We start from the raw sequence: 21371 nt of genomic DNA on the forward strand, positions 1-21371 counted from the left end.
CTCTGCCCCCGTATCTGCATTACTTTTTAATAAAACAGTGTGCAAAGCTGATCAATGGAGAAATGGAGCTAACCCTGACCTTTGACATCTGAAACATTAGCTTGCCAGTGGGCTCTCAACAATTACTGAATGCACGAATATATACAAATAACAAATACAAAAAACAAAAAGTGGCAAGAATCCCAAAGGTGGGAGCAAGTGTGATGAGACTTCCAAGAAAGTAGCCACATCAGAGAAGGCGTTTGGGCTGGGCTTTGATGGATGAAAAGAATTTGTGGACATGAGAACTTTAATATACCACAAAATATTTAGGAAGTACAACAAATGCTTATTGATGTAAAGGCAATGTCAGGCTTCTGTTTTGAAAAATAAGAATTATATAACAAATTACAGACGTTACAAACATTTAACGAGGAAAAAAGCTTTGTGAAGAAGTCCCTTCCTCTACACCCACAGAGCTTTTCCCCTTTTTGTTTGCCAGCAACCAGGCTGAGGCCCCTACGTTAACAAAATGCAGTAAAACAAGAAACAGACTAAAGGTAAAGCTTTGAAATAGACCTATTAACCAGAATAGGAATAAAGAAACAGGAGTGGAACAAAGTTGATTGTGTAGGAATTTCCTTTCTAAACCACTGCAGGCCACTCCACCAAAGCACCAACTTGACACCACCATCCAGGTTTTTCTTTTCTTTTCTTTTTTTTTTTTAAAGATTTTATTTATTTGTTTGACACAGAGAGAGAGACAGCGAGAGAGGGAACACAAGCAGGGGGAGTGGGAGAGGGAGAAGCAGGCCTCCTGCCGAGCAGGGAGCCTGAAACGGGGCCCGATCCCAGGATCCTGGGATCATGACTGAGCCGAAGGAAGACGCTTAACCGACTGAGCCACCCAGGCGCCCCCACCATCCAGGTTTTTCAAGCAGTTCAGCACCACCAGCCCCAAGATACTGTACAGTACCAAATGAGCTGTGAGCTATTTAGAAGGTAAGTTGACACTATAATAGGTAAAGTACCAGTGTTTGGGAATTAATTCTTCTTTAAAGTCAAAGTTACACGTCTGATAACCTCATTCTCATCCACGGACATTCTCATATACTTTAAGGAGCCGCACGTGTAAACTCTGTGTGTGTTCGTGATGGGGGGGTTGGGGGCTGCCTAAGAAGAGTGGGGTTCTGCTTTCCACCTTTCATCCTAGGAGATCCGAAGAAGGGTGAAACAGCTGGGAAAGTTAGGGGCCAAGACCAGAGTTATTTCCCTCTTGGGAATCCATAACATAAAGCCAACAAACCTGCCCTATCAGAAAAAATCACTGTATTCTAAGACCAGAAGCCCCCTAAGGGCTGACCCCAACTGCAGTGGTTAATGATGACAATCCAGTGAGGATGCTGGGAAAAAGGCCACACGTGAGTTATGAATAAAGGCAGGGCCATACTCAACTAATCACTACTAGTCAACTAGTCTGGTGTACAGTCCAAAGGAAGTTGTGCAGGATTTTCCAGATTATCCAGGTATCCATCACTACCGGTCTCCACGTGGGCAGCATTTTGTCTGTCAAGTCCCTCTTCCCCTAACCTGCCTAGCACAGTGTCAACGCTAGACTTTATGCAAGTTCTCACTCAGAGAAACGTGAGCACTGCAAAGCCATCCTATTTTGAAATTACTTTATTCTGAATTAGAAGTTTATCCCCCGCACACACAATGGGGGGAAGGGAGGCCCAGGACAGAGTCGCACTTCCTACTTCTACTTGATCAAAATTTACAAGTGATGACAACAAGACTAACCTGGGTTGCTTCAGGACTGTGCTTCACTAATAACACCTTGCCAGTTTCAAGGCATGTTCACGTACTCTATCCGACTGACTCTCCACAAGAACTACCGGGTGTCCATAAGGCTGCCGGCTGCCTCCCCGACAGCCGACCAAACCCACATTCAGAGCTGCTATCATCCAACGGAAGTTCAGGGGCGCGTACCAGATGCCAGCCACTGTGTGCAGATGCCGAAGGTCGGCCTAAGACAGTCCCTATCACAAAGCGTCTCCAAGTCCAACAGGGAGGCCCTGCATCAACACAATCATGATGCAAGCTGAAAAAGCCAGCATCAAAGGTGTGGGAACACCCTGGGAGCAGGGCCAAGTGTCACAGGGCCTGAATAATCACAGACCTATTTGGGCCAAAAGAAAGGTGTCAGGCGAGTCTAGAAGCTGGGACATAGGCCAGGGCTCCTGCCTCCCTGGCGCAATGCACTCTGTCCTCTTTCAGGTTCTGTTCACACCCTTCCCGGCCTAAGCTAGCTTTCCAGTTTCTCTCCACTCACATCCGACCGTACACCCACCCTCTACTCATCTCTACATCCTCCACACGCATCTAAAATGAGGCCAGCACAAACGGAGCAACAAAGAAGCGTTTTGTTCACTGGATCCAACCTCATCTGTCAACTCCTAGAAAGCACTCAAACATACAGCCACAAAACAAGAATTGAGGGAATAACAAACACACTGGAGCAGAAATTTGGAGCAATCTACAAAACCATATCTGAAATGTGTAAAGTCTGCAGCTACATGATTTTCCCTTGATGAAGAACTACAACAAATTCAGGATAGTACTTCCTGTCAGAACCATTCCTAATTTGAGTTTTTCAGACTGCTCAAGGGCATCTAATCACAAAGAATTCTCAAATCCACCCACTTCTTACTGCACTTCCATTAAAAAAAATGTGCCATGTATCATAGAACTTTAAAAAATTTCAGTGTTGAATTCAAAACAGCTGCAAGTAGATGCTGTGTTATCTGTAAAACAAAGGTGACAACTGCACCTTCCACTCTGAGCTTGGTGAGTGTTAAATCAGTGAGTGTCCAAGCAAGCACACACTTATTTAGATGGTTCTTTCAAAAATTCACTGCCCCAATCTGAGCCCACTTACCAACCTGAAACTAAATCAGTGAGTCCAAGCAAGCACACACTTATTTAGATGGTTCTTTCAAAAATTCACTGCCCCAATCTGAGCCCACTTACCAACCTGAAACTAAATCAGTGAGTCCAAGCAAGCACACACTTATTTAGATGGTTCTTTCAAAAATTCACTGCCCCAATCTGAGCCCACTTACCAACCTGAAACTTAATAACTGGACTATGAGAAAATGGATTCTAAAAACTGAAAATGCATTTGTTTCAAAAACAGAGTTAAACATTTAGATGTGTTTCCTCAAAGGCTGCTGGCTGCCCTGTAACTGGGCAAGAACTTACTCTTTGTGCAATGAATCCAAACACAACATCAGGACACAAGTCTCGGAAAAAGATCATTCTAGATGCCGAAGCCACCCACCTCTGAAGTGCAGTTACTCCAGTCTATTTTTGACAAACAACCATTCATTGAACTTTTTTTTAATTTTTAAGAGTTCCGGAAATGGGGCAACAACCTCGTTCTAAGTGTTAGTGCTTTGCATATGTTCTTTTAGCCTGAACGACGCAGACAGGCAGGTGCTGCTACAACCCGGTAATACAGGGGGCCGCGGACACACAGGCTGGGGTGGGCTCACAGGTCCTGGGTACAGCCACCCTCAGGAAGCCCAGACCTGCAGCCTGGAGCTCGGATAAACACCGCCTTACTGCTTGGACAAAAATGGTCATTCCCGTCGAGACTCACGTGCTTGAGGCCAAACCACCCAGTCAAACCGCAGGGCTCGGGGACCCGCCGGGAACCCAAAGGCTGGCGGCCTAAGGCGGGGGTGGGTGGGTGGTGCTGTCCAGTTCTCCGGGTGAGGGCCAGGCAGGGGTCCCGGGGTGAGGGCCGGGCGGGGCTCCCGGGATCCGGGCGGAATCCGGGTCAGGGTCTGGGCTCCCGGGCTCCGGGACGAGGGCCGGGCGGGGATCCGGGCCGGGGTCAGGGTCCCGGGTCCCGGGGTCCGGGGTGAGGGCCGGGCGGGGGGTCCAGGCCAGGGTCCGGGGTTCGGGCCGGGGTCCTGGATGAAGGCTGGGCGGGGGTCCCGGGGGTCCGGGGTGAGGGCGGGGGGGGGGGCGGAATCCGGGCCAGGGTCTGGGGTCCCGGGGTCCGGGGTGAGGGCCGGGCGGGATCTGGGTCGGGGTCCGGGGTTCCGGGGTCAGGGCCGGGTGGGGTCCGGGCTGGGGTCCGGGGTCCCGGGGTCCGGGGTGAGGGCCGGGCGGGATCTGGGTCTGGGGTCCCGGGGTCCGGGGTGAGGGCCGGGCGGGATCTGGGTCGGGGTCCGGGGTTCCGGGGTCAGGGCCGGGTGGGGTCCGGGCTGGGGTCCGGGGTCCCGGGGTGGGGGGTCCGGGGTGAGGGCCGGGCGGGATCTGGGTCTGGGGTCCCGGGGTCCGGGGTGAGGGCCGGGCGGGGTCCGGGCTGGGGTCCGGGGTTCCGGGGTCAGGGCCGGGTGGGATCCGGGCTGGGGTCCGGGGTCCCGGGGTCCGGGGTGAGGGCCGGGCGGGATCTGGGTCTGGGGTCCCGGGGTCCGGGGTGAGGGCCGGGCGGGGATCCGGGCCGGGGTCAGGGTCCCGGGTCCCGGGGTCCGGGGTGAGGGCCGGGCGGGGGGTCCAGGCCAGGGTCTGGGGTCCGGGGTTCGGGCCGGGGTCCTGGATGAAGGCTGGGCGGGGGTCCCGGGGGTCCGGGGTGAGGGCGGGGGGGGGGGGCGGAATCCGGGCCAGGGTCCGGGGTCCCGGGGTCCGGGGTGAGGGCCGGGCGGGATCTGGGTCTGGGGTCCCGGGGTCCGGGGTGAGGGCCGGGCGGGATCTGGGTCGGGGTCCGGGGTTCCGGGGTCAGGGCCGGGTGGGGTCCGGGCTGGGGTCCGGGGTCCCGGGGTGGGGGGTCCGGGGTGAGGGCCGGGCGGGATCTGGGTCTGGGGTCCCGGGGTCCGGGGTGAGGGCCGGGCGGGGTCCGGGCTGGGGTCCGGGGTCCCGGGGTCCGGGGTGAGGGCCGGGCGGGGTCCGGGCTGGGGTCCGGGGTTCCGGGGTCAGGGCCGGGTGGGGTCCGGGCTGGGGTCCGGGGTCCCGGGGTGGGGGGTCCGGGGTGAGGGCCGGGTGGGATCCGGGCCGCTCACCTTCCGACAGCTCCAGCTCCAGCTCGGCCAGGCTCTCCCGCACCTCGGCGGGCAGCGGCACCGCCTCCAGCGGACACCCGCGGTCGGCCATGGCCCGCTCTGGCCGCGCCCCGCGGACGACCAGGCCGGAACACGCCCGGGAGGGGCTGGGGCCGCGGTCCCGGCCGGCCCAGGGCCGGGCGGCGGCGGCGGCGGCGGCGGCGGCGGCGGCGGCGGCGCGGGCGAAGGCTACCTCGCTCCCCTCAGCCCCGCGACCCGCATCTGCCTGGCGGGGAGTTGAGGCGACGGGGTAGGGGCGCGGCCCGAGGAGCTCCGCACCGGCGCGGGAGCGGGCGCGGGCGCGAGCACGAGCGCGGGCGCGAGCACGAGCGCGGGCGCGAGCACGAGCGCGGGCTCCGCCGCCACTCCGCGCGCCCCCGACCTCCCGGCCGGCCCTACACGGAATGCGCGTGCGCGGCGGGAAGGGCGGGAGGGGGAGTGCGCGTGCGCGGCGGGTCGTGGGCCGGGCTTGGAGCGGCCGGCCCGCCCAGCAACACCGAAGGCTCGCTCCCATTGGCCCCGAGGATGCGGCGAGTGCCCTGCGGAGTCCCATTGAGAGAGGCGGGCAGGTAAGCTGGGCGCCTGGACCAGTTTGCTGCCCGGGTCGAGCGCGCGCTAGGTTCGGCCCTGTCCGCCCTCCGGGGTTGGGGTCTGGGGTCCGCGGGCCTGCGCAGCCACTGGCCACCGGGGTGACAGCAGCCAGTTAGTCCATGTGTGACCCTGCAAGTGTTCCTTCAGCTGCACTCTTGGCGCTTTCCGCCGATTCCCAGTAGCCTTGCTGGGACACCCTGTGCGCACTTTGAATACCTGCTGGGATATTAGCAGATACCTACATGGGCCCCCCTGTGAGCCAGACATTTGTCCCAGGCTTTTACATGTGTTAGCTCATTTACTTTTCTAAACTGCCGCAGAACGTATAGTACTGACCAGCAATGAGCTCCAGCCGCCGTTTCAGACCCGGAGCTGACCTTAGGAAGTGCGAGGACAAGCACCGGGGAGCAGCAACACATGGGGAGGCTGGGAGCTTGCTGGACTGAGCCGGGAGGCCCAGGAATCCTGAAAGGCGAAGTGTGTCTGCAGGGTGCCCCTGAAGGAGCTGCTCCCCAACGACATGAGGGGAAGTGTGCAGGGGTGGGCTGTAGCGGGTATGCCCAAGGCCGTATCCTGCCTGGAGCAGTCCGCAGCTGGTGACTGAATGGAGCGCAAGTATAAAGATCTGGCCATTTGGGCCCAACACCGAACCCCTCCGAGGATCGGCACGGGCCCCAGAGCACAGCAGACGGCAAGAGCTCTGCAGCGCCTCCGCACACTTCTGCGTCCTCTGCTCAGTCCTGCTTCCTTCCCCTTCCTCTCACAGGTCGTCTCCCCCAAACTCCATCTCAGCATCTGCTTGTGGAGAAGCCATGCTACAGCGCTTGCTCCCAGGAGTGGTCTGAGGAAGCGAGGCAGGAGATGTGCTGGGTCACTCACAGCCCCTGTGGTGATCTGCTCATTTCTCACCAGCTCTGAAGCTGGAGGTGAACCGGTGACGTGAAGTGGAATACACAAAGTGGGTGACATATGGAGCCTTTGACATATGGAGTAGCTATCAAGAAGGGTCACGGAATTGGGTAGCTATTCCTCAGTACTACTGATACGTTTAAGAAAAAAAACGGGCGCACCTGGGTGGCTCAGTCGGTTGAGTGCCCGACTCTTCATCTCAGCTTAGGTCTCAGTCTCAGGGTCATGAGTTCAAGGCCCTCATTGGGAGCCCAGCATGGAGCCTACTTAAAAAAATAAAATAAATAAAAACAGGGGCGCCTGGTGGCTCCGTCGTTCAGTGTCTACCTTCAGCTCAGGTCATGATCCCAGGATCCTGGGATCGAACTCCATGTCGGGCTCCCTGGTCCGTGGGGAGCCTGCTTCTCCTTCTACCTCTGCCGCTCCCCCTGCTTGTGCTCTCTCTGTCAAATAAATAAATAAAAATCTTAAAAAATAATTTAAAAAGGAAAAAAGAAAAACAATGGATAGCTGATGGCTAACAACAGACGGTTGAAAGCCATGGAGCCTCTTTGGTTGCATATAAAGAAAACATCTCCCACACTGAGATGATGAAGACAAGGCCCAGGGCGCCCGGGTGGCTCAGTTGGTTAAGCGACTGCCTTTGGAGCGACTGCCTTCGGCTCAGGTCATGATCCTGGAGTCCCTGGATCGAGTCCCACATCGGGCTCCCTGCTCAGCGGGGAGTCTGCTTCTCCCTCTGACCCTCTTCCCTCTCGTGCTCTCTCTCTCTCTCTCATTCTCTCTCTCTCAAATAAATAAATAAAATCTTAAAAAATAAAAAAAAGACAAGGCCCAGGCCCAGGGATTAATACCTCAAAGATGGTAAGCACCCAACCAAGGCAGCTCTGTTATGCTGAGTCTGGGGCCCTGGTTGGGAAAAGCTGGGGCCGTGACACGGGCTGGAGGTATTTGATATCTGGCTAGATACCCTCAAAGGTTTTGACTCCCCAGGCCCTCCATGTGGCTCACCTCTCCCTGTTTAGCCAGCACTCCTTCCCCCACCTACTAGACACTAAGCATGGAATCACAGTTATTTGGGGGGCATAATTTAGCTGGAAACATGAGATGCAAGGGGAGCTATAGTCCCCTCCCCCTCAAAAGGACTGTGTATATGTTTGCTAGGGCTTCACTAACAAAGTACCACAAACAGGATGGCTTACCAGAAATTTGTCTCTGGAGACCAGAAGTCAGAACAAGAAGACGGCATGGGGGCACCTGGCTGGCCCAGTTGGAAGAGCATGCGATTCTACATCTAGGGGTCGTGAGCTGGAGCCCCTCGTCAGGGGTAGAGATTACTAAAAAACACATAAATTTAAAAAAGAAAAAAAGATGACAGCATGTCTGGGTCCTTCTGAGGACTGCAAGAGGCTGTCATTCCTCTCCCCCAGCTTCTGATGGTTTGCTGGAACGTTTGCTATTCCTCGGCTTGTAGGTGCATCACACCAATCTATGCCTTCATATTCACATGGCTTTTCCCTACATGTGTGTCTAGTTCTGAGTCCAAATTTCCCCTACTTAAAAGGACACCAGTGATACTGAATTAGAACCCACCCTAATTAATTCCTCTGAACTGGATCATCTGCAAAGACCCTATTTCCAAATAAGGTCACATTCACAGTTACTCAGGGTTAGTACTTCAACATCTTTTCTGAGAGGGGGTGGGGATAAAATTCAATCCATAACAAGTTGTAAGACCAGCCAATGTGTATTTCCAGGAACTGGGAAAATTTGTGTGGGGTTGGATTATGAGTGTGTTTAATGAGTGGTGGTCCCCAACACATTTAATTCATCAGCATGACCCTTGCAGAAATTGGAAGGGAGTTACAATGTAAAATTGGGTAGAAGACAAATGGAGTGATCCAAGGGGCACCTGCACCCCAATGTTTCTAGCAGCAATGTCCACAATAGCCAAACTGTGGAAAGAGCCCAGATGTCCATCGACAGATGAATGGATAAAGAAGATGTGGTTCATATACACAATGAAATATTACTCCGCCATCAAAAAATGAAATCTTACCATTTGCTATGATGTGGATGGAGGTGGAGGGTATTACGCTAAGTGAAATAAGTCAATCAGAGAAAGACAATTATCATATGATCTCACTGATATGTGGAATATAAGAAACAAAACAGGATCATAGGGGAAGGGAGGGAAAAATAAAACAAGATGGAGTCAGAGAGGAAGACAAACCATTAAGAGACTCTAAATCACAGGAAACAAACTGAGGGTTGCTGGAGGTGAGAGGGGGCTGGTAGGAGGGGGTAACTGGGTGACGGGCATTAAGGAGGGCACGTGATGTAATGAGCACTGGGTGTTGTATGCAACTCATGAATCACTGACCTCTACCTCTGAAACTAATAATACACTGTATGTTAATTGAATTTAAATAAATTTTAAAAAATAAAACTGGGTAGAAGAGTTTATTGGCTTATAAGCAATCTTCTGAGATATGGGGTTTAGGACCTGATCAAAGACTGGGTGTGAACTTGCTGAAGGGATGCTGCTAGCATGATGGGGTATCTAGTGCCACATAACAAAGTACTACACACTTAGTGGATAAAACAGCAAGAAGCAACTCTCTTGGTGACTCATTTACGCACATGTCTGGCAGTTGATGTTGGCCCCCAGATTGTGGGACACATGGAACAAATACAGTTTTGCCTGAAGGCTATGCTGAAAATTGCATTGTCCCATTACATCCATAACAACATGTTCATCAGCCAGATGAGCAAGAGGTGAAGATGTTGGAGACCTTGGAAAGATACAGATACTCCAGAGAGAAAATAATAAACCCCATGAAGATTCAGGGGCCTGCTACATTCATCATATTTTTAGGGATCCAGTGGTCAGCAGTGTCCCACAGGGCAGCTTTCCAAAAGTAAAAGACAATTATTGCATCTGGCACCTTCAACAATTAGAAAGCAAGACATTGTTGGACCTCTTCTGGTTCTGGAAGCAGCATGTTCCACACCTAGGGATCCAGCTCTGACTCAAATATTGAGTGATTTGGAAAACTGTCAGCTTTGAGAAGAGCCAAGAACTTTGATATCTACATATTTGGATCATCAGCAAGGTATCCTGTTAGAGTGGTCCATAAGAGGGGCAGGTAATTAATGGAGGCCACAATAGGTCAGGCTCTGCTGCCTGAGCCAGAGGGTCTAGCAGGTGGTATGGGTGGTTATTGGTGGCGGGGAACAATGCCACATGGAGTTTCTGTCATGTCCCAGTAGGAGATTCACAATTCAGGACCCCGAGGTTCTACCATACCACTTAGAGCAGAAAATTTATATGTCTTTTTGGGGAAAAAAATATCCGGGTTTGCTGCTGTGCTAATAGAGATGGAGCACCTGACCTTGGAACACTTGAGTCACCATGCAGCCAAAATTGCCTGTTGTGAGATGGGCCATCAAACTTGGGAAGTCCTAAAGTCAGCTGGGCCCAGCAATAATCCATCATAAGATGGAAGTCTCAAGACTCAGCATGAGAACATACAGAAGTCACAAGTGAGTACAGAATAGGCAGCCCAGACCCACGTGGCATCCACTGCTGTTCTTTCAGACCCCTCTATCATTCCACACTTACCACATCCAGGGGAACCTTTATGACCAATTAACAAAGGAGCAAACATCTCGAGCTTGGTTCCTAAATGGTTGGCTTGGTATGTGAGTTCGACATGAAAATGGACAGCATGTAGGACAGTGGTTAAGGGTATATCCTCCCAAAAGACAAATCTCCTAGTCATTCATCTTTTTTTTTTTTTTTAATGTAACAAGCAAACCAAGGTGAGACTACATATGGACTCCGACCAAGTGGTCTTTGTATAGAATGTTAATGCCCAGAGAGCATCCATGAAAGAAGTACTAAACAGTCCAGTAGACAGAATGCCTCGGCCAGCTGACGTTGGACAACCCTAGTATTGGCATGATGGGCACAAGAGTGGAGGCCATGCCTGGGCCTGGCAGTGTGAGTTCTCTGACCAAAGCTGATCTAGCCACTAGCTGCCACTGGATGTCCAACCTGCGAGCTAAAGACCAATGCTGAGCTCCCATGAGGGCTCCTTACGTACACTGAGAATTTCCTGCGTTGGAACTCTTCCATCTGGGAAGAGCCAGCAGTTCATTTTCACAGGAATAGATCCATATTCTCTGTATCAGTTTGGCCTTCCTGCCCACTAGTACCAGCCAGCAAGGGCTTATGGAGTGTCTGTTCCACTGGCGCAGGACCCATACGACATCATAGGAGACAGGATGCACCAACAGCAGAGGACGTGCAGTGAGCACGGGGTCTGCTGCCTGACAGAGCACTGGGACAGCCAGCCAGAGGCACAGCTGAAGTGCCAAAGTTGGGATTAAGATTCTGCAAAGCCACGGTGCCCTTCAGACCATTATATAGCACTGTGTTCCCAGTGGGAAGGATGCATGAGCCAAAACCCAAGGGGTGGAAACAGGAGTGGTCCCACTCACCATTGCCCCCCAAGGGACTCTGCACTTCCTGTCTTCCCAAGTTCAGACTGCAGGATTAGAGGTCCTGGTCCCCAAAAAGGACACTCACCCGCGAACGTATCAACTGTTCACTGGATTGCAAACTGGAGTTGGAGGTCTGGACACTGGGGGGGGGGGTCAAAAGGAGGAGTCACTGTCTTGGCAGTGGAGAAGGTATGACTGCTCTTACGTTAATTACACCAAGGGGAAGAATATGTGGAACCCAGGTGACCCCTCTGGTGCGTCTTGGTACTCCTTTGCTTAACTGGGATTAAGAAGTGAAAGAATTACAACACTAACTCAAAAAGACATCTGCACCCATATGTTCACTGCGGCAGTATCTACAATAGCCAAGATACGGAAGCCGCCCAGTGGCCACCAGTGGATGAATGGATAAAGAAGAGGTGGTAAATTCATACAGAGGAATATCATGTGGCCATTAAAAAAGAACAAGATCTGGCCATTCGCCACAACGTGGACAGAGCTAAAGGATATGATGCTAAGTGACATAAGTCATACAGAGAAGAGACGAACACTGTATGATCTCACTCGTATGTGGAATCTAAAAAACAAACCAAACAACAGAGACATCGACTCATAAGCACAAAGAACTGGCGGCCGTCAGGGGGAGGTGGGGGGGTTGGGGAGGAGAAGGGGGCGAAGAGGCACGAACTTCCAAGGGGACAGAAACTACGGCGTGGGGAACGGTCAGTAATGTGCTGGTGGCTGCGCGATGACACACGGTGCCATGTATGAGCTTGTGGAGTCATGACGTCACCCACCTAAGACTGCTATCACACTGCATGTTCACTATACTGCAATTAAAAATAAAAATACAGGGGGCAGCTGGCTGGCTCAGGCCGTGGAGACCGCAAATCTTGATCTTGGGGTTGTGAGTTCCGAGCCCCATGTTGGGTGTAAAGATTCCTTAAAAATAAAATCTTTAAAATAAATAAATAAATAGGCACCTGGCTGACTCAGTTGGTAAAGCATGCGACTCTTGATCCTGGGGTCATGAGTTCAAGCCCCACATTGGGCATGAAGCCTACTTGATTAAAATAAATAAATAAATAAATAAATTTTTAAATAAAAAAAATTAATGAAAATGCATTAGAAATAAAAGCATAAGCTAAGAACATTTTATTCCATCAAAAAATAAAAAGTAGGAGCACCTGGCTGGCTTAGTCAGTAGGGCACACAACCTTTGATCTTGGGGTTGTGCGTTCAAGTGCCATGTTGGGCACGGAGATCACTTAAAATTTTTTAAATTAAATAAAATATAAAAATAAAAATACATTAGAAAAAAAAAGGAACCTAAGGAATTCGACTCACAAATGTAATGAAGGGGTCTGCCTCTTGATTCACAGACTCCCACATTCCTGCTGTAAGGGAGGTAGCCGGTGTAGGTGCTGTCGGTTTAAGGTACACACCACTTTGAGATGTTCCCTCAAACGTGTACGATGTGCCTCCAGGCCGGTGCTGAATGGCAGCCTTCAGTGGCCACTCCACTCTTTGGTCAAGGCAATGGTTTCCAGCTGCTGGGACACACATGTTAGTTGTCCTGTATATGGATACTCAGAAGAGAAAGAGGCAAAGGATGAGGCAGACCACTCCAAATTGGTAGGCGGCAGGTATAACAAGCAAGGCAGCTTACTTACGAGGCCTGTCTTGGGCAGCCATAAGACAGGTAGGTCTCCACGCCCACCTGCCAGTTAAAAGTCTATATAGATGCCTTAACTGGATTCAGTCACATACTCGATCCAGATGGACTCAACAAGGCTACGTCCTTGGGACAGCTCCCACAGTGGGAACAAAGAGGCAGAGCACACATTCCAAGGACAGGGTTGGGAGTGAGGAGCCTCCAATTGATGGCCCAGGTCAAGCTCAAGGGTCACCTGGCAGTCACATCCTCTCGATGACCTCCCCCAACAACGCTAAGAGCAGTGAGCTCTAGGAGCGTGAGCTCACCCTGCACTTCCCTTGCCTGAGAACAGCCTGGTGCTCAGAGGCGGGGCTGTGCTGAGCTGCCTGTGGGGGTGGGATGTTCCGCAAGTCCACGGATGCTGGTGCTGATGGATGCACCACAGGCAGGGAAGCCAAACTCACACCTGTCCTAGGGTGACAAATCACCGCCTCCTCTGTAACATGAGGAAGCAAGCCTCCATATCAGACTCAGCATTGGCCTCCGCTCCTGGCAACTCAGGCACTGAAAAGTGGCAGAAGCCAAATGGAAATCTTCCCAAATCCACCCATGAGCCGGGCTGTAGAGTGGCAACTGTCCACTCCCGGCTGATGCCAACATGCTCCGTAGATCCATCTGCAGAACAAATCTGTTCTTTTCTGTTCTGTCAACTGGCCAGAGGGAACGTCCCAGGAGACCACAGACCATGGGGGGAGGCAGGGGACTAGAAAATGCAGCACCACTCACTCTGGTTGCTTGGATCTGTTCGGACCCAGTTTTGTGTCTTCTAACACAATGGTATTAGACGGTGGGAGGGAGCTTTGGGAGGTCACGGGTTCCAGGGGGTCATGAGGGTGAAGCCCCCGTGAATCACGAGAGCTTGCCTCCCCCCCGACCCTCCTCCGCGTGAAGATACGAGTCACTATGAGCAGTGTGCTCCCCGAAGAGGGGCCTCACCCGAAGCCCAGCACGCTGCCACGCTCACCTTGGACCTCCAGCCTCCACAACTGCGAGAAATACGTTTTTGTTGTTGTCTGTAAACCACAGTTTATGGTGTTTTGTTAGAGCAGCTAAGACAGCACGGTGTCCAGTCCTCGGTGGGATGCTCTTCACCGTTTCTTGACTTGTTCAGTTCGGCCCCGAGCAGGCCTGTTCTCCACGGGGCTCAAACTCTTGACAAGGGCCCAGGAGCTACAGCACCTGAGGGAAGGCTTATATTCAGGCGCCTTGTCACCCCTTCCTCAATACTGACCAGAAAAGACAATCAGTCCAGTTTCAGTCGGCAGAGGCCAGTGTCCGTCACAATCTTATCTTAGGGTCTTTGATTGTTTGGACACCATATGACTTTGGTCTGTTGCATTAAAAACATCATAGTAACAGGTCCTAGGGAACAGAAAGTAGCAGGATGTGTGCTGGCTGTGAGGAAGGCCCCATGGAAAGCTGGGGCTGCCACTCGGCAGTTTCTGGGGGCGAGCGGTCTCCGGAGTAGCACGCTGCCCCTTCCAGGATCAGAAGCCAGTAGTTACACCCTGCACCGCCTACAGCTAGGGACAGCTTGTCTGCATTTGGGTCACAACCATATTCGGATGTGCTGCCCCAGTCTGCACACTGAGGAAGCCACGGGCCGGTAGCTTCCTGGGAGACCAGCACTGCAGACCTGCAGCTCAGACCCTCAGTACCCCCAACGCGGGATGCCGGACAATGCTCCACGTTAAAGGCCCATCAGGGCAGACCACCAGGGTCTTGAAGCAAAGCTTTGTCTTCTTCTGCTAATAACTCAGTTTCCATTAGAGAAACCCCAGACTTATGCCTGGATCCTGACAGAGCCCAGACGCCTGCCCAAGCAAGCCACACACAAACCACACGGTGCATCCTGCACAGGGCGCTGCCTGACCACCACGACGCGAGGACAGGAGGGCGCAGCGGGACCCGTTGCCTGAAGTGCTACGTATGTGAGGTGTGATGAAAAAACAGGTATCTGGTCTTCGCTGTTGGTTCCTGGCTCCTGAAACCCTTGGACTTTCCTGATAGGAGCATCCTCTTGTTATAATGAGCCCCCCTTGACCATGCCAGAGTTTTTCACTCAGTGGACGCACAGTGGGGTCCCCAGAGAACTTCGGGATGGGGGCTGACTATTGACTTCGATCATGTGGCAAATAATCACGACTACATCATGAAGCCCTGATACAATCCTGAGCAAGGTTTGGGGGTCTTCCGGGTCGGTGAACCCCCTGCTGTGCTAAGTGGGTGGCACACCTGCAGAGGGCAGACAAGCTCTGTGCTCTGCCCCCCAAGCCTGTCCTGTGCATCGCTTCCACCCGGCAGCTCCCGAGCTGTGTCCTCTATACCAAACCGGTAACAGTAACACACAGCACTTTGGTTCTAGGCAATCCCCAAACCTGCAGGGAGACGTTGTGGAAACACCCATATTTGTGGTTGGCCAGGCACAGGGCCCCCACTTACGGCTAGTGCCTCAGGTGGGGCAGTCGGTGGGACCGAGTCGTGCCAACTCCAGGTAGTGTCAGAACTGAACGGACTCACTCAGCTATGCGGGAGACGTGCTGAAAACGGACAGCACACAAGACTCGAGTGCGTCAGGTATACGAAAGTAAGCTGCATGAAATTTCTCCTGCTCAGTTGTCCCCGTGTCTCTGTCCAGTTCTGTGTCGGACATGGATTTGCTTTTCCTGCCCAAAGCTCATTTGTGGACCTCCCAAATTCTTATTCACCATCACCACTCTCACAGTAAGTGTGGCACTCCCTGGTTACTAGTAGCTTCCATCACCCGGAGGAGCTCACCAGCGGATGGTGGAAAGGCCCACCTGCTCCAGACACTCCTGGAGCCATTCCTCCCACAGCCGGGACGTGTCAGCCTGGGAGACTGCGAGACAGGCATGGCCCCTGGTACTGTCACGCCAAAGGACTCCTGAGGAGTTTCTGCTTCCCATCTGAGGATGCTGGGCTCTGCTGTCCAAGGGAGGACTGCTTCCCCCAGATGACAACGGTCCCTTTGAACAACCAGTGGAGACTGTGCCCTGAATCAGAGGGACGGGGCTACTACACTGGCTGGGGCGACGGGGTCCGATCACCATGAGGCAACTAGGCGGCCAGCATGCAGGAGGACAGGGAGATCGATCTGTAACCCAGCGTATTCACTGGCCACCTCCTGGTGCTCGGCACTTTCGGGCTCAACTGTAAGAGGAGGAAACAAGGGAAGTCTTCTAAAACCAAGACTATTAAGGTCTCAAATCTTTCTGGAAGGGGAGCTAAGGTCACCCAACCAGCCAAGGTGCTGGCTGAGGGCCAGGAACCAGGGCCCGGGTGATGGAAGTGGGGATCGATGCCAAGTAGGGCCTTGTGACTCCATACAGAACAGGGAGGTGGCAGGGCCCCTCCCCCTCCAGCACCCCCACTTTGTGTGACAAGCCGCAGTGCATCAGCTGCACAGTCACGAAGGACTGACCCTGTCCTAGAGGAGGGGTCTGTTTCCCCTGGAGAGCAAGGCCGTGCGGGCCGTGGAGAGGCGCAGAGCATCCTACAATACGCCCCTCAGGTCAGGCAGGTGCGCTATGTTACGTCTCGGTCATTAACTGTGGGTGAGGCACGAGAACCGAAGGGTGGCTGGTGCTGCCCACGTACCTTCAGATTGATTCCCACCTGTCTGCTCTGCACAAGGACCGTCCCAGGCTGCCTATCCAGCCTTGGTGGCCAGGAGGGCAAAGATGGGCATTTCTCTCCTTTTGACAGTGCTGCACGCAGCATCCCCGAGACCGGCTCCTGCTGGAGGGCCCTGTCCGTGTCCATCGACCTGCAGCCCCCAGGCCAGCAGCTACTGGCCGGGCTCATCACAGCTCCTGCGCCATCAGAGTAATCAGACCCTTGCATTAAATCCCCTTTCCTTAGGCACCTGGGGTGGTTGCTGTTTCCCTGCGCGGGCTCAGATTCAGACAGGACCCTATTATTAGAATAAGGCATCCTGGCCCAGACTCCGGTTGGTCATGACGTATTTGTTCATCTTTTCTTATGAAAATTTTCACACAACCAGATACGCACTATATGAACTAGATTCAACATTTAACAAGGATTTTGCCATGTTTACTTAATACATATTCATGTGTATGTATTTTTTTTCTGATCACAGAACCATTTCAAAGTATGTTGCATAGGTTGTGGCTCCTTATTCTTTTTTAAAATTTAAAAAAATTTTTTTAATTTAAATTCAATTAACATATAGTGTATTATTAGTTTCAGAGGTAGAGGTCAGTGATTCATCAGTTGCATATAACACCCAGTGCTCATTCCATCATGTGCCCTCCTTAATGCCCGTCACCCAGTTGCCCCACCCCCCACCTCCTGTCCAGCAACCCTCAGTTTGTCTTCTAGAGGTAAGAGTCTCTCATGGTTTGTGTCTCTCTCTCTGATTTCATCTTGTTTCGGTTTTCCGTGCCTTCCTCTATGATCCTCTGTCTTGTTTCTTAAATTCGACGTGAGAGTGAGATCATATGATAATTGTCTTTCTCTGACTTATTTCACTTAGCATAATACCCTCCAGCTCCATCCATGTCACTGCAAATGGCAAGATTTCATCCTTTTTTATACCAGTAATATCCCACTGTGTATATACCACATCTTCTTTATCCATCCATCAGTCGATAGACATTTGGGCTGTTTCCATAGTTTGGCTATTGTGGACATTGCTGCTCTAAACATCGGGATGCATGTCCCCTTCAAATCAGAATTCTTATATCATTTGGGTAAATACCTCATAGTGCAATTGCTGGATCGTATGGTAGCTCTAATTTCAACTGTTTGAGGAACCTCCATACTGTTTTCCAGAGTGGCCGCACCAGCTTGCATTCCCACCAACAGTGTAGGAGGGTTCCCCTTTCTCCGCATCCCCACCAACATCTGTCGTTTCCTGACTTGTTCATTTTAGCCATTCTGACGGGTGTGAGGTGGTATCTCATTGAGGTTTTGATTTGGATTTCCCTGATATGGCTCCTTATTCTTAATAATTCTGTGTATAAAGCCTAAGAAAGCAGCATTCTGTTACCTGTGAGCACACCCAAGATTTACAATCAACTCCCTTGAAATCTATTACCCAGCACAGATTCAGGTGTACCCCCAGTGACCCCTAAAACTATCTTCACAGCTGCTGTCCCTCAACTTAGGGACTAAGCTTCACCACTGCACTGGGTTCTGTCTCCCTGAGCGAACAGGCCCTCACGTTTGTTTTCTCATCGGTGTGGCCAACCTGACGAGACCGGGCGAGTCACTTACACAGTGTCCTGCATCTATCTCCCTCCTCACGGTCTCATGCACTTTGTCCCTCCAAGCCGGGGGCAGCCACTGGACACACAATGCAGCCCACACAGCATCACCCTCCCCAAGGCCCAAACGCCAGGCCGCCTGCTCGTCTGGGAGGTGCTTTTAGGACGCCAATGGAGGGCCCTGCTGGGGGCTGCAGAATGGCGGTTCTCTAACTGGATCGTCCCCTCTCCCTAGTAATGAACCAGCACTTTTCCGTGACCGAGAACGTTCCCCTGCCTGGGAGGGTACCTGCAGTTCCTCCGTGGGGCTGGGTGATGATGATGAACTCCACGGGTATGGAGCCGGGATGATGGTCACTTCTGCTGGTGGCCCCACACGAGCCCTCCCACGTGGGTAATTCTTCAGTACGTGATAACCTACCACAGTCACTCTCCTTCTGGACAGGAAACCGAGGAGACCCTGCCAGGGCTCCTGCCCCCGGGGGTTGGTAGCGATCCTGGACGCCGTGAAAGCAAGCTCGGCAGAGCGGGGCAAACGCTAGAAAACTGGCCCGACGGTCACGTTCACTGACACACAGAAAACGCAGACATGCACCAGTGCTGTAGGCTACAAGGAAAATCTACCATGGAAATAAGCAGTCATTTGGAAAAAGGTGTTTTATATTAAAACCTATGTCCAGCATCCAAAGGTCCTAAAACCACATGGAAATACTTAGAAACCAAGAAAGACCGAGGCAAGCAGCCATCTTTCAGTCTTTACTGGGCAAAGAAGACTTTGCATTCCACAGAAAACATTGACGTACAGTTCAACATAAATTGTAGGTCTGTTTTGACTTTTCGCCAATGATGAAGCAAATTGGATAAAACTAAAAAACAACACAAGGGCCATTCACAAATAAAATAGTGCTGTGATTTTATTCTTTTTGTTTTTGGTGTGTTTTTGTTTTTAAACCAAATTCCCATCTGTACACTTTAAGAAAATAAACAACAGGGAAGTCTCTGCTCACTTCCTGGAGGCGAGCAGGGCAGCTCGGCCAACACACACAGAGCAGGGCAGGCGCCCGTCACGCATGAGCATGCACGTCACCTTGTGAAGGAAGGAGCTAAAACACACAGAAGTTACACAGAGGATACTCCATTTGGCTTTGTAGCATTGCAAAAAGATGAGAATGCTTAATGAGCGGCACTCGGGGGCTGGCACCTCAGGCTCGCGAGGAGACTGGGCACTGCCTGCCACGCCATGCCATGAGCCTTCCTTGGAGAAAGGGAAAAAACAAATCTTTTCCTCAGATAGAACTGTCACAGGTAAGAGCCACAAGGATTTTATTCATTGTGTAATCTTCTGGCGGCAGGATTTCTTTGAAGCAGGATCTAAAAATAAATAAAAATGACACAGCAATTCGTTAGAGGTCTTTGTGTGTCTTTTAAGAAGAATTTCCCAAAATTTTGAAACAGTGTCACTGAGTTAATCTCATTTCTGATAAAAATGACCATTAAAGTATACAATGGTTTAAGTTGTGATGGTAAAGAAGCCCCAGACAGATTACGTGCTGGCTGGACCGTGGTCTTTGTGCCCTGTGTGCCTGAGGGAAGGGAACCGAACCACAGGCCCAGCGAGGGATGAAGCCCACGGTCCCCATGCTTCCTGCTAAGGACACGTCTTTCTGATGCTGCTGCTGACAGCTGGTTATGAAGACTGAAACTAACAACACTTACGCAGCCGAACGCTACAGGCTCCGCTATGTTGTTCTACGTTCCTTGTGTGCAGTGTATTATTGTAAAAAACAGAGAACTTTTGTTACCTGAAGGCATCCCACCCAGTCTTTGCTGGATCATTTCTAAATGATGAATATATTCCGTCAAGGAATGTTCAGGATCTTGAGAAGCAGTCAGGGATCTTTCTGATCTTGAATGTGGGGATGGAGTGGATCTTCAAACAAACAAACCACACCAAGAAACAAAGAGTAAAAGTCAACACACGGTGAATGCAGCCAGCATGCAGACAGGCGGTGGGGAATAGGGTGAGCCACACGGTTGTTTCCTTCAGATCCTTTCTTTACCACAAAATAAGAAAGTAAAGTGTGTATATATGTGTCTTTTTGTGTGTTTATGCATGTATGTATGTATATATGCATGCTGTCTCTACACCCAGTGTGAGGCTCGAGCTCACGACCCTGAGATCAAGAGTTGCACGCTCCGTCAACCGAGCCAGCCAGGAGCCCCAAAACTAAGCCATTTTTTTTTTTTAGTGCTATGTAATGCTTTAAAAACCAACTTCTAGGGGCACCTGGGTGGCTCAGTCATTCAGCGTCTGCCTTCGGCTCAGGTCATGATCCCAGGGTCCTGGGATGGAGCCCCGTATCGGGCTCCCCGCTCAGCGGGGAGTCTGCTTCTCCCTTTGCCCCTCCCCCCTACTCATGCTCTCTCGAGCTCACTCACTCTCTCAATAAGTAAAATTTTTAAAAACAAACAAACAGCAATTGCACTCCTGGGTATTTACCCCAGAGACAGAGATGTAGTGAAAAGAAGGGCCACATGCACCCCAATGTTCACAGCAGCAACGTCCACAATAGCCAAACTGTGGAAAGAGCCGAGATGCCCTTCAGCAGATGAATGGATAAAGAAGATGTGGTCCGTATATACAATGGAAGATTACTCAGCCATCAGAAAGGATGAATACCCAACTTGTACACCCACATGGATGGGACTGGAGGAGATGATGCTAAGTGAACTAAGTCAAGCAGAGAAAGTCAATTATCATATGGTTTCACTTATTTGTGGAACGTAAGGAATAGAATGGAGGGCATTAGGAGAAGGAAGGGAAAAATGAAGGGGGGGAATCGGAGGGAGAGATGAACCATGAGAGACGATGGACTCTGAGAAACAAACTGAGGGTTCTAGAGGGGAGGGGGTGGGGATGGGTTATCCCGGTGACGGGTATTAAGGAGGGCCCGTACTGCATGGAGCACTGGGCGTTATACGAAAACAATGGACCGTGGATCACCACATCAAAAACTAATGATGTAATGTATGATGACTAACATAACAATAAAATTAAAAAATAAAAACAAAAACCAATTTCTATAAAATGTCTGAGTTAAAATGAGTAAAAACTATTGTATATTATTTTATTATTTAAAAAGATTTATTTATTGGGGCGCCTGGGTGGCTCAGTCGTTCAGCGTCTGCCCTCGGCTCAGGTCATGATCCCAGGGTCCTGGGATCGAGCCCCGCGTCAGGCTCCCTGCTCCATGAGGGGCCTGCTTCTCCCTCCCCCACTCCCCCTGCTTGTGTTCCCTCTCTCGCTCT

The 21371-nt window shown here is 51.7% G+C and overlaps 2 protein-coding genes across 7 annotated transcripts in view; both read right to left on the reverse strand.

Moving 5' to 3' along the window:
- The window catches only part of DIP2A (DIP2 acetate--CoA ligase A), a 107607-nt gene extending 102235 nt beyond the window's left edge, over window positions 1–5372 (reverse strand). For both annotated transcript variants that reach the window (XM_028094740.2, XM_028094741.2), the window contains exon 1: window positions 5049–5372. In XM_028094740.2, coding sequence (XP_027950541.2) covers window positions 5049–5139 — 91 coding nt within the window. In that variant the 5' untranslated portion in view covers window positions 5140–5372. The remainder of the gene's footprint in view (window positions 1–5048) is intronic.
- A 13586-nt stretch (window positions 5373–18958) lies between these two features.
- The window catches only part of PCNT (pericentrin), a 126302-nt gene continuing 123889 nt past the window's right edge, over window positions 18959–21371 (reverse strand). For all 5 annotated transcript variants that reach the window (XM_088023586.1, XM_028094745.2, XM_028094746.2 and 2 more), the window contains 2 exons: window positions 19865–19992; window positions 18959–19433 (listed from right to left, as the gene is read on the reverse strand). In XM_088023586.1, coding sequence (XP_087879712.1) covers window positions 19390–19433; window positions 19865–19992 — 172 coding nt within the window. In that variant the 3' untranslated portion in view covers window positions 18959–19389. The remainder of the gene's footprint in view (window positions 19434–19864; window positions 19993–21371) is intronic.

Source organism: Eumetopias jubatus, unplaced genomic scaffold (genome assembly GCF_037043125.1).
Source record: "Eumetopias jubatus isolate StellerSeaLion01/CBP00866 unplaced genomic scaffold, mEumJub1_p1.0 scaffold_1, whole genome shotgun sequence".
NCBI lineage: Eukaryota > Metazoa > Chordata > Mammalia > Carnivora > Otariidae > Eumetopias > Eumetopias jubatus.